Source organism: Nansenia antarctica (assembly GCF_963989245.1).
Source record: "Nansenia antarctica genome assembly, chromosome: 12".
In the NCBI taxonomy this organism is placed as follows: Eukaryota; Metazoa; Chordata; class Actinopteri; order Argentiniformes; family Microstomatidae; genus Nansenia; species Nansenia antarctica.
Genome location: NC_137682.1, coordinates 3701144 through 3713129, shown reverse-complemented (window position 1 = coordinate 3713129; position 11986 = coordinate 3701144). Strand labels below are relative to the sequence as shown.

Below are 11986 nucleotides of genomic sequence, written 5' to 3'. Positions count from 1 at the left end.
TGTATCTCCTTCCCCAACCCAATGAGTGTAAAGTATACCCACATTAGTAAAATAAAACCTGGCTGACAACGCAGACACAGCTGGCTTTAAGCATGATCAGCATTCAAATATTCCGAAGCACTCGATTGGACCAATGCTGAACGGCACATTTCTTTCAGACAAATTACGCAGTAGTGCAGAATGCAGATAACAAAAATAATAACAATATAAAAATAACAGCAAAGATGATCGCACAAGGGAAACAAACGAAAACCATCTTCTGAGTATCGGTGCTGATAGAACCATGTGCTTCCCAGCTCTAAAATAATATCTTTATCAATACTCTTAAGTGCAAGATATGTCCACAGTCCACGATCTAAACCTAGATAGAAACACGACCATGTTCTCAAAATAAAAGCTACATTAGGCAAAACCAAGCTGCTTGGAACCTGCAGTCTACTTTCAGTAGGTGGTCAAGTTCATGGCAGAGGAATACGTGAAGTTTAAGTAACTATCGTTCACATTCACAATCACTATTAACAATCACTCGAATGCGCGCACGCACGCACACACACGCACGCACAGACACAGACACACACACACACACACACACACACACACACACACACACACACACACACTTCGCTTAGTGGTGCTCAGGCGAGCCTGTATGACTTAAAAGGACCAGCCTAGAAATACTGGCTGACTGAAGACACAGGTAGTAAAATAGGACCAGGGTTAAAGCATAGAAACCACTGATCCACCGGAAAAGAGCAAAGAACATCAAAGGGGAACAAAATAAACAAAAAGGAAAACCAGAGGAATTCACTTTCACTGACAAGCATAAAAAAATATCTAGCTTAACGAAGAGTCACTAGACTTCAGGTACTTTGAAAACACATGTTGAATATTTAGTACACATGTACTAAAATGTATTGTAAGTCTAAAACATTTAAGTTATATATGACTTGAAGACATATCCCCTTAATAATGAACACTTGTCTAAAGATGACCCCAAAACATTCAGGTTTAAGTCTTGAGGAAAGCCAGCAAGAAAGCCTCACAGGGGTCAGAGACAGACACACACTTCGACCTCTGTCTTGGAAATGCATACGGTATATTCAAGCAGCAATACAAAAGAATATCCATGGAAGTATGCATAATCTCTGAAAAAAACAAAAACAAAAAAAAATACTGTATGAAAACATCCCCGCTATCATTTCTCTAAATACAAAACTTCTACCAATAATTTTGCTTCAGTGTAACAAGAGAAGTCCTTTTCTGTTTTTTTTCCTCTCCTTTTTAAAACAGGTAAAATTTCAGTCCTCAGATGTCAATGGTATGGGATGACAGTCTTTTTCGTCATTAAAATCGTCGCTTTCTTTTTGTTTTTCTCGTATACTTGAAGAAGTAGTTGTAAGCATGCAAGCCTCGTAGAGGGGCCCAGAGGGGCTGATGGGGGGGCTGGTGGGGGTGCTGGAGTCTTAAGCCAGTGCCGGGAAGGCCTCTGGGTCGTCCACGTTGGGGACTGACACACCACCCGGCTGTAGACAAAGAGAGAGAGGAAGGAAGTTTCTATACCTGGGGGGTATTCCATCAACGTCACTAAAAGAAAATCTAGACTTATTTTCGATCTTAAGTCTCACGAAGACTCTTAGAAAAATCCAGGTTTATTTTGATAAATCTTGCAAGACTTAGCAAATAATAAGCATATAGCCTACTTTTGTGGTTAGTGACAATAGCTTGTGAGGCGGTCGATGACTACAGCTTACATTGTTTACCTTTTCGGGTCGACCTCCCCCACGTGCTGGCCGGGTGCCTCCACCGCCACCTCGTCCCCCCCTTCCTCCGCGAGCTCCCCCGCGACCGCGCCCGGGGCGGCCCAGGTCACCAAAGTTGATCTCCAGCTGGGATGTGATGTCGTTGGCTGGCTTGCGGAAGTGGTGTTCTGCTCCGGCCTCATCAGCATTGCCCTGATTGGAGAGAAGAGTCGACATTGTTTTACATTCAGCCAGAGGGGCAGATACATTGCTACCTCCTAAACTCAGGTAGCCAACCAGCTAGTTATACTCTGGCTCAAAATCAACAACAGCCTTGCACATGACAGTTTTGTACTTTTCTGTACAGGGAAAAAGGCGTATCTGTTGCACTAGATACACAAAAGTATCCTGGAGGAAAAACTGCTATTCCATAAGAAGTGTGCGCACAACTAAACAGCCGGCTTGATCACAGTTGGATGTATGGGAGCGAATATGTAAAAAAAAAACAGCAGGTACCTTGGGGAACAGCGGAGTCAGCTCTGCTTCCATCTCTGCGGCGTCAATCAGAGCAACAACAGGTTTCTGGATTGGTTGAGAGAAGAGCAACAATGAGAAAAAGAACTTCAGCTACGTTGGTCAATGATGACAGTTGCTCTTAGGCAAAAAGCGATTGGCTGGTTCACACTATTAAATAAAGTGAAAAGTAAAACAATACTTCAAAGAATACAGTACACTATAGCGATTAGGGGTGGGCATCAATGATCGACGATCGATAATTGATCGATAAGGATCTTGGTCGATCACAAAATATTTTGATCGATAATCATTAATATTATTCTTTTTATTTATTTTTAATAATAGGCTGGCCTAACTGTCACCAGATTGCGTTCGTCTCTCACCCCTGAACATGTTAACATGATCATCTTTCTGAACAAGAACCAGTAGGCCTGCCGCCTACAGTCTTTCGCTGGAGTTTAAATTTAAGTTAAGCTGTACGCTCTTAAGGACACTAACGTTTTCAGTCATCCTCCTATTTGTGAGTAACTGTTTTTTTACTGCTCCTATGGTGAGTTACTTATTTTCTATATTTTTATTTATAACGTAAAATGTGTTTTTAAGTTAAACAATTTAGGCTACTCACTGCCTTGTTTATCTGGATTGTTATCTGACTGTAGTGTCTAGTTTGAATGTGAATGAATGAATGTGTGCAATAGCAACACAAATAACGTTATTTTTATTTTTTTTATGAAAAAAAAGCGTATCAATTAATCTATAATTGATCGTTAATTCTTGCGATTATCGAAAAAGAATTTTTGATCGTTTGCCCAGCCCTAATAGCGATTTAAAAAGAGTATACAGACATTTGTGAGCAGAAATTCTTTATCAATCCATAAACTGCTATTAAATGAGGCAAATGAAGTGACAATATGAAAATGCCCACAACTCAAGTGTTTACCAACATTCCTTCTAGACTCTAGAATCTAGACTAGACTCTAGAATCTAGAGGAATGTGTAGAAGGTTTGGACTGTGTTCATACGATCAATAACAATCAAAGCATTTAAACATCAATTAACTCTTTTACACCCCCCCCTCTAGTTCATATAGCATTAGCTCCAATACTTACAGATGTGATTCATAAACATCGAATGTAAATGACTGCACAGCGGTTAGCAAAATAGAAATGGTCGGTCCGTTTCGGTCCTCGTCACTTACGTCTTTGGGTTTTTCGTCACTTACATCTTCGCTCTTGGACTTGTGCAGCACGTAGCCCTTCTTCCACTGGCTGTCGGCTCCCTCGTTGGGCTTACGGATGTTGAACTCCACCTTGGCGCGCTCCTTGTCCTGCACGGCCTTCCATTCATCCAGCGTCATCTCCTTTGGTCCCTCTTCCTTTAGCTCCTCAACCTCGTTTTCCCTGAAGAGGCAATCACATCCCATAGGTTTAGGGCCTACGGGTTTCTCCTGAACACGTCACCTGACGTCAAACTTAAGACAACATATGTTACAATATTTTGTTGACTGACAGTAGTGTATTGCTATTAGTAGTAGTGCTGTTCGTGCGGATGTTACAGGGTATATACACAGGGGTGCACATAACTTTTTGGGGCCAGTGCTCAGAGGAGCACCTAGGGATGCTGTTTGGTGCTCCCCGAGCTCGCGAGTCACGACCCGTCCCAGAGGATGGATAAAAAAGGGATACATGGATAACTTATATTAGCAAAACGACATTTATTCATAAATAAAGATGAACGATCAAATGATTGTGTGCAAAACAAAATAAACAAATGCAAAATCAAATGACTGCTCTTTAAGCATGAACGTCTATCAGACTCCTTTAAACACAATGAAATCAATTGACATCTCTTTAAGCACTAACTGAATGTCTGTTCTTTAAACACACTGAAATAAACAGACATCTCTTTAAGCACTGCTCTGTTCTGTAAACACTGAAATCAACTTTTCAACAAAAAGTTACAGCCTAAGCATTTATTTATGCTACAAGCTTAATCATCATGAATGAATGAATGAATGAATGGTCTTTATTGTCATTGCTATAGTACAGGTACCAAACAACGAAATTTGGGAGGGGTGGCTCCCCTGGTACTAGGAAAAAAAAAAAAAAAAATAATAGAAAAAAACTTCCAGCTGTTGGTGCGCAAGAGCGCGTTCATGCGGCTGATCTGCCGCGCAGCATGCATTTTGGCGACGCATGCGCACTGGCGCACCAGTTATGTGCACCCCTGTATATACAGGAATCTTGAGGTTAATTTCAATACCTTTCTAAGACTTTTTAAAAACCTTGTCAATATTTTTCCAGACCTCACCGCCACTTCGAGCTGTAACCATTTACATCAGTGACACCTTTAGTTTGCAATAGACTAGACCACTATCATACAACAGAATTTCCGGTTCATCTTTGTTTTTTAATAAAACTAATAAATTCACAAACTTTTACTAAAAGTTTTTAGGACTCAAACTCGAGTCTAATTCAGAAAAATACCTAAAAAATTCAAGACCTCATAAAATCGTGATAAGACTTTTTAATACTTATTAAGGGTCTTGATTTTCTTAAAATGTATTTATCAACATTTAATACTTTTCAAGACACCGCGGATAACCTGCGTTAAAAGGCGAGATCAGAATAGTCAGTAGTAACTAGAGAAGCATGTTGGGAAATGTTATTTCACAGATGAGCCCTGGTGTGATTTGCTGGGGGGTGTGAGGAGGTGAAAACTGGACACCCAAGGAGGATCAACTCACTTGTTCTCAGAATCAGCAGGTGGGTGTTCCTCTCCCTCGGCGGTTAACTGAGGGGCAGCGGTCTGTTCAACCTCGCTGAAAAAATGCAAATGCACAAACTAGTAAATATCTACACAAACACACATTTTCATGACCTTGCAGAATAACAGAATAACATGTTAGCTTTCATAATATCGGCACACTGATTGGTTGAGGAGCAGGTCTACCCACCTAATTTCATCCTTCACGGTTCCCCAGTTGTGAGAGCCGCTCCCGCCACGCTTCTCCTCGGTTTTCTGACTGCTGAAACAGAGGGGAAACGCCACTGAAAGACCAAAAACACTAATGTTACCACTAGGGGTGGGCATCGACGATCGATAATTGATCGATAAGGATCTTGGTCGATCACAAAATAAAACATTTGGTCGATCACAAAAAAAAAAAAAAAAAGTTTTTTTTTTTTTTTGTGGTCGACCAAATGTTTTATTTTGTGATCGACCAAGATCCTTATCGATCAATTATCGATCAATTATCGATCGTCGATGCCCACCCCTAACCACTAGGTACGCACCGATACCAACGTTTCATTGCCGATACCATTCTACCACTGGCGGACTCAGGGGGGGGTGGCAGGGGGGGGCGACCGCCCCTCCTGGTGCCCCCACGGTTGAAAAACGTCTCTCTTAAGTGCCCTTTTGAGTGGCAAAAATGCCCTTTTGAGGGGCGAAAATGAGAGGACGTGCCCTATTGGTGCCCCTCCAATGGTCTAAACTTGACCATGTGCCCCCCCACAGTTGAAAAACGTTGCACTAACGTGCCCTTTTGAGTGGCAACATTAGAGGATGTGCCCTATTGGCTGCCCTTCCAATGGTCTAAACTTGACCATGTGCACTGATGGGGTCCCATGTTCAGTAGGTGCCCTTTTTTCCTTTTCACCCCCCCTGCCCTTCAACCAGCCTGAGTCCGCCACTGATTCTGAGTACTGAACTTTGAGTTTCAGCCGATACTGAGTACCAATCCTATCTTGGAATCCCGATCCAGCATTTTAGGCAATTATGACTGGGGTAGTGGTGGTCTAGTGGTAGTGAGTTGGACTTGTGATCGGAAGGTTGTGAGTTCAAATCCCGCCTGAAGCCACACCACTACTAGTGTGCCCTTGGGTAAGGCACTTAGCCCTTAGTTACTCCAGGGGGAATGTCCCTGTAATTCGTAATTGTAAGTCGCTTTGGATAAAAGCGTCTGCTAAATGGCAAAATTAATTTAAATTAATGACTGATGCTCAGTATTGGATTGGTGCATCTCTGCCGCTTTCATCTACAGAGAAGCTGTAGCTTAAATACTCCCGAATACAATTTGGAGGGAACCGGATAGGGTATGATGACTCACGTTCTCTCGCTGCCGCTGTGTCTGTCGAAGTCCCGTTTCCCGCGGGAGTCAAAGCCGTCGCCCCGGCCCATGCCCCCCCGACCCCTTCCTCCACCGCGGCCACCTCTACCACCACCACCACCACGCCCTCTAGGGGGTCTGTCCCCAGAAGGCCTTAGGAAGAGAGAGAGCGACAGACTGGGTTAGTACACAATCATTAGCAGCTCGGGGCTATGATCAATAACCGCTACTATTTGGTTGTTAAGTCTGACGTCAAACGTGACGTTTATCAATTTCCGGGTCCAAACCAGAAATTCCCCGCACCAGAGTACCAGTGTACTACAGCGGTAGAATGACAGTTCAATCATTTTTTAGACTGGGATCTATTCATACAACAAGGGACACAGCACTTTCCCGTTTTTCCCATATTTGTCAGCGTCTTTGAGCCTCGGAAAAGCGCTTTATAAATATAATGAATTATTATTATTACTGAGGCATTTCGAAGAGAGCGCCTCAGCCAACTTTGGACCCGGAAACACGTCACGACTTAACAACCGAATTCACTGTAGCAACTCACTTGTCTGCAGAGAACTCTCCTCCTCCGCCACCCTCAGGCTTCTCCTCAGTAGGTTTGTCGAAGCGGCGCTCGCGTGGGGGCCCTCGCCTGTCCGGCCTCCTGTCCCCGAAGGGCCGCCCCTCGCCTTGCCCACCCTGGTGCTGCTGGGAACCAGGCGGACCCTGCTGGTCTGGCCTCCGGCCCACCCGTCTGATACCTGCCATCACAACAACACCTGAGCTTAGAATTATCAGGTTCTATCTTAGAATGATAAGGTTCTATCTTAGAATGATAAGGTTCTATCTCCGTTTAGAATGATAAGGTTCTATCTCCGTTTAGAATGATAAGGTTCTATCTGTTTTGTGAGATGGAACCTTTGTATTTTTTATTAATTACTAACTCAAAAATGTCAACATTTAAAAAAAATAACACCACACAGGCATTAATAAACACCTAATGGATCAGATTATGTAAAAAAACTAAATTTTGACAGAAATGGAGATAGAACCTTATAATTCTAACGTCACGATTTAGCAGACGCCTTATTCCAAAGCGACTTACAATCAATACATTTGAATACTAAACAAGTGAATCTTGATAGAAGGAAAAACCTTCTTGTAAATTTTTTTTTTTTTTTGACACTGGAGAAACAGAAAAACAGAGAAACAGTACAAGGGGGGCAATGGGACACAGTAGAGGGGAAAAGCGGGTGTCTTCAGGAGACGCAGTGCTGAGGGGCAGAAGATGTCTCAGGAGGAGCAGTTAAGGTGTAACCACACACACACAACAATCCCGCTTTGAAGACAAGTGGACCCGGAGGCTACATCCGAGCTGACCCCTGTTGACTGGAACAATAGACTGGAACATAAGATTTTTGACCCCAACGGAGCCAATCAAGAACGCCAGCTTGAACGAGAGATTCTTTCCTTACAGAGAGCTGACAGTACAGTACAGCTACTAACCTACACCTACAGCTATATTGATTAGTAACAAAACAAACGAATACAGCCAGAACTTGTATGTCAATGTCATCATTTACCATGCAATATCGACCAGTGATCAGCAAGGTATAAGTTTACAGCCAATACTTGGCAGACAGTAGCGAGCTGGCTATAGATCATGACGGTCTTTGAATGTTCTATAATCACACTGTTATATCACACTTCACTTTTATTAGCTAGAGCTAACTATGCAAGGTTGCCTTCGAATAGACTTGTGCACTTGTGTAAAAACAACACACTTAGCAGTATGCATGCACATCTATGTCCCACAACCCTGTATAGTGCTAGCTACAGTGACAGATGCTACTAAATATTATTAGATAGCTAGCTACAACACAAGGTGGACTGGAAAGGACTAGCGTAAATAAACAGTGCTGTGCAAATACCAAACTGTTCATCAGTTCCTAACATCCAGCAAATCAATCTGCAAACAAGCTGCACTGTCTGGACGATAGCCTATAATAGCCTGTAAGCTCAGATTCAGATTCAGATTCAGATAACGTTTATTGCCATTATGCTTGACACATATAGGAATTTGTTTTGGCATTACAGTAGGTGCATTTATGCTTTTTTCACATGTATACATGAACAAAAACAAATACAAATGCAAAAACAGGACAACACAGGACAGACAGTACATAAGCCACTGAGTCTCTGTAGCTGTAGCTCTTCTTGCAGCAACAACGCACGGGCCCTGTCTGTCTGGCTTGACATTCTTCTTGACACTGACAGCTACAATTACACAAATAATCTCGAGGAAAAATAACACATGCATGCTTGGCTAGACTTCTCCTCCTGGTTGGAGCATTGCATACCAGTACGTAGTGTGTTTGGCAAGCATGCAAGAATGTGTGGTATGTTGGTATGTCCAGATGACCAGGCTTGTCCTAGTGGTGTTTTGACAGCTTAGGTAAACTTGCCACAGTCCTGCACAGACAGCCGCTTGCGTAGTGAAGGACTTGTCTTGGAGCAATGCATTTATTAACATTCATCGCATCCTTGCAAGTGGGAGTGTAATTTCAGCGACAGGCTCGAGCCAGGTTTAAGGACCGTTATGTTATTTACATGCATCTATATATTTACCCAGCAGGTAGTAAGTAAAAATCCAGTAAAAGTACTGGATATAGGCTATGCATGCCAGCAATAGATGCATTGCCCTCTAAAATTGATCACAACAGCCAGGACAAGGAACCATATTGACCATGCATGTTGTGTTTCGCAGTGATAATAATAATAACATATTATCATATCATATAGCCTATGCATGCCAGCAATAGATGCATTGCCCTCTAAAATTGATCACAACAGGACAAGGAACGCATATTGACCATGCATGTTTGTGTTTTCGCAGTGATAATAATAATAACATTGTCTTGCAGACTGGACTAGCTTTGTTGCATGCACGTTTTTAAAATAAACAAACGCACCAACCACACACACACACATCTTATGCATGAGTTAAGGGGAGTGGGAGTGTCATATAAGTGCAAAGTCCTTATGTAAAACTACAGTCAATATTATCTGAATAATATTGGGCATCATGACATGCATGGCATGCATTCAAAGCAGTCCCCCAAGATATTGTAGCTATTTTAATTAACCTCACCTTCTTTTCTCAGAGGTACAGGTCCTGGAGCCTGCGATGATTCCTCCTTCTTTGAGTCCAGGAGCGGGTTCTTCCGATCCTTCTGGGACTCTTTCTTCGGCTGCTTGGCAGCTTGGTGGGCTGCAGACTTGGACCCAGAACCAGAACCAGAACCAGGGGCCCCCCCGTCTCTCTTCTTGGTCTCCGCGGCTCTTAACAACACCTCGAACGGGTCCGATTCATCGTCCAATAGCTGGTCAAACCGATTGGTTACCACGCAGCCGAAGCCTTCTTGCAGATGTCCGGGCATGATTGAAAGGTGCCCCTTTAGGTGGGATTCAACCTCCGATTCTACAGAGGTTTTGGGTTTTTGGGTGCGAATTTGGTGCAATTCGCTTAGATGTTGTTCCACAAGATGGCTGGGAAAGATGCCTTCGTCTCTTCCGGCGACGAGGAATATCCGGGATACTCACTAGTCTAGTGCGCCATATGGGGCATGTAGTCGTCTATTCCACAACAGAGCAAGGCTTGTTAAAATTAATGTACATAAACAATGCATGCATTAATTTCACTGTCTCCATGTCAGAGCACGGCCGACATGCATGCCCCCCTCGTTATGTAACAGACGTTTTTTCTCTGGAGAAATAAAGATGCAAAACATCAAAGTTCCAAGTGCCCAAGAAACTGCTGCTGTGCCTGTGGGTGCCATGGTTTTAGTGTTTGTAAACTTATACTGATTATTATTCCCACTTGTCAGAAGGTCATCATGTATGACTAATGTCTAATATTGTTTCATCAATCATGTTGTAGTAATCACCTGAAACATTTCTGTCTGAAGCCTGGTGGTCACTGACAAGAGGACAGCATTTGAGACACTAGTACTAGTTAACCATACATTGATGACATGTTGCTTACAATTAATACCATATACCACCACACCAATTGTTCATAATATATCATACATGTTCAGTTCAATATATATAAGATGGTTTATAGGACATTTAGGGAGAGGACCTAAATGTAAATGTTTTACAGTTTTGGCATTTAGCAGACGCCTTATTCCAAAGCGACTTACAATCAATACATTTGAATACTAAGCAAGTGAATCATCAATCCACCAGTCGTAGCAGGAAGAGTAATCCAGCTCAGGCCCGGGGCCACTGATAGAAGGAAAAACCTTCTTCTATCACCTTCTTCTAAAACCTTTTTGTTTTTTTGTTTTTTTACACTGGAGAAACAGAGAAACAGTCCAAGGGGGGCAATAGAAGTTCTTAAGGACACAGTAGAGGGGAAAGCGGGTCTCTTTAGGAGACGTAGTGGTGAGGGTCAGAAGATGTCTCATGCTTCCACTGTACAGTGTGTACATCTGAAGATTAAAGGATTTGTGGGTTTTATAAAAGGCAAGTAATGTTGTTGGGGCAGATGGGGTCATGTTGTAAAACAGCTGGTGCTATTTCCGGCAAGTCTCCTCATTACTGTTGAATCGGCATGGTAACCACCCTGTCCCACCCTGTCCAGCTGCTGAATACTTTGAAGGACAAATTGAAAGCCAAGTAGTTCTAGCTTTTTGATAATTTTATACACCAGCCAGCTGCTCTATTGTCCTCTGGGTAGTTTTTCCTGCTGTTAGAGACACAGAGGACAAATTCACTTGAGACACATTATGGTGCTTGCTGACCATGCAACACTGTCATGCATGTCGTGCATATATGGTAGGCTATATGCAGCTATTGTTATTTCATCAAATAAATGACACCAGCCACCGCACTAACCTCACATCATCATCTTGTATGAATGAAGCGAGCGATGCAAAATGATAATAGGTTGAAGGTAATTGGTGTTAGCCTCATGAAACAAACCACCCCACAAATACTACCCCCTAATCATGGCTGTAAAACTACACCATGGCAGCTTGTGTGTAGGAAACATGATAAAGCTATCAGGTTAAGACTGTGGCTGCTGGTTTACCCAAGTGAACTCCTTCATGTGCTCAGCAATACAGACAAAGAACAACTGCTGCTCTGTTGACCTAATCGGCCCATAGAACATCCTCTTTAATTCATAGATAGTTTTAGATGATGGTACGAATTGAACTCGTGAGTTTAGAATTATAAGGTTCTATCTCCGTTTAGGGTAGTTCAGAGATATTGAGTGTCAAAGTTTTTACATTCCATTATGTTTTGTGAGATGGAACTGTAGTATTTTATGAATTACTAACTCAAAAATGTCAACATTTAAAAAAATAACACCACACAGGCATTAATAAACACCTAATGGATCAGATTGTGTAAAAAAACCTCAATTTTGACAAAAATGGAGATAGAACCTTATAATTCTAATGTCACAAACTGGTTAGCATGTATCTATATTCAAGAACCAATCAGTAAGAGCAAGGTAACAATACAAGGCCAGCCAACACTACATGGAATACCATATCTTTGCACATTGCACATACCTCCTTTTTGATATAGCCTCTATTTCTACATCTTTATCGACCAT

At 42.3% G+C, this 11986-nt stretch overlaps 1 protein-coding gene across 1 annotated transcript in view; it reads right to left on the bottom strand.

Annotated features, from left to right (window-relative positions):
- Positions 1 to 9856, bottom strand: part of LOC308168320 (SERPINE1 mRNA-binding protein 1-like) — a 10079-nt gene extending 223 nt beyond the window's left edge. Inside the window, exons 1-9 of the mRNA XM_080542869.1 lie at positions 9509 to 9856; positions 6923 to 7118; positions 6367 to 6519; positions 5212 to 5283; positions 5002 to 5076; positions 3454 to 3655; positions 2256 to 2321; positions 1761 to 1952; positions 1 to 1523 (exon numbers count right to left, since the gene is read on the bottom strand). The exon at positions 1 to 1523 is cut by the window's left edge and continues 223 nt beyond it. Of these exons, the coding sequence (XP_080398995.1) occupies positions 1464 to 1523; positions 1761 to 1952; positions 2256 to 2321; positions 3454 to 3655; positions 5002 to 5076; positions 5212 to 5283; positions 6367 to 6519; positions 6923 to 7118; positions 9509 to 9797 (1305 nt within the window). The 5' untranslated portion in view covers positions 9798 to 9856 and the 3' untranslated portion in view covers positions 1 to 1463. The remainder of the gene's footprint in view (positions 1524 to 1760; positions 1953 to 2255; positions 2322 to 3453; positions 3656 to 5001; positions 5077 to 5211; positions 5284 to 6366; positions 6520 to 6922; positions 7119 to 9508) is intronic.
- Between the last annotated feature and the right edge of the window lie 2130 nt (positions 9857 to 11986).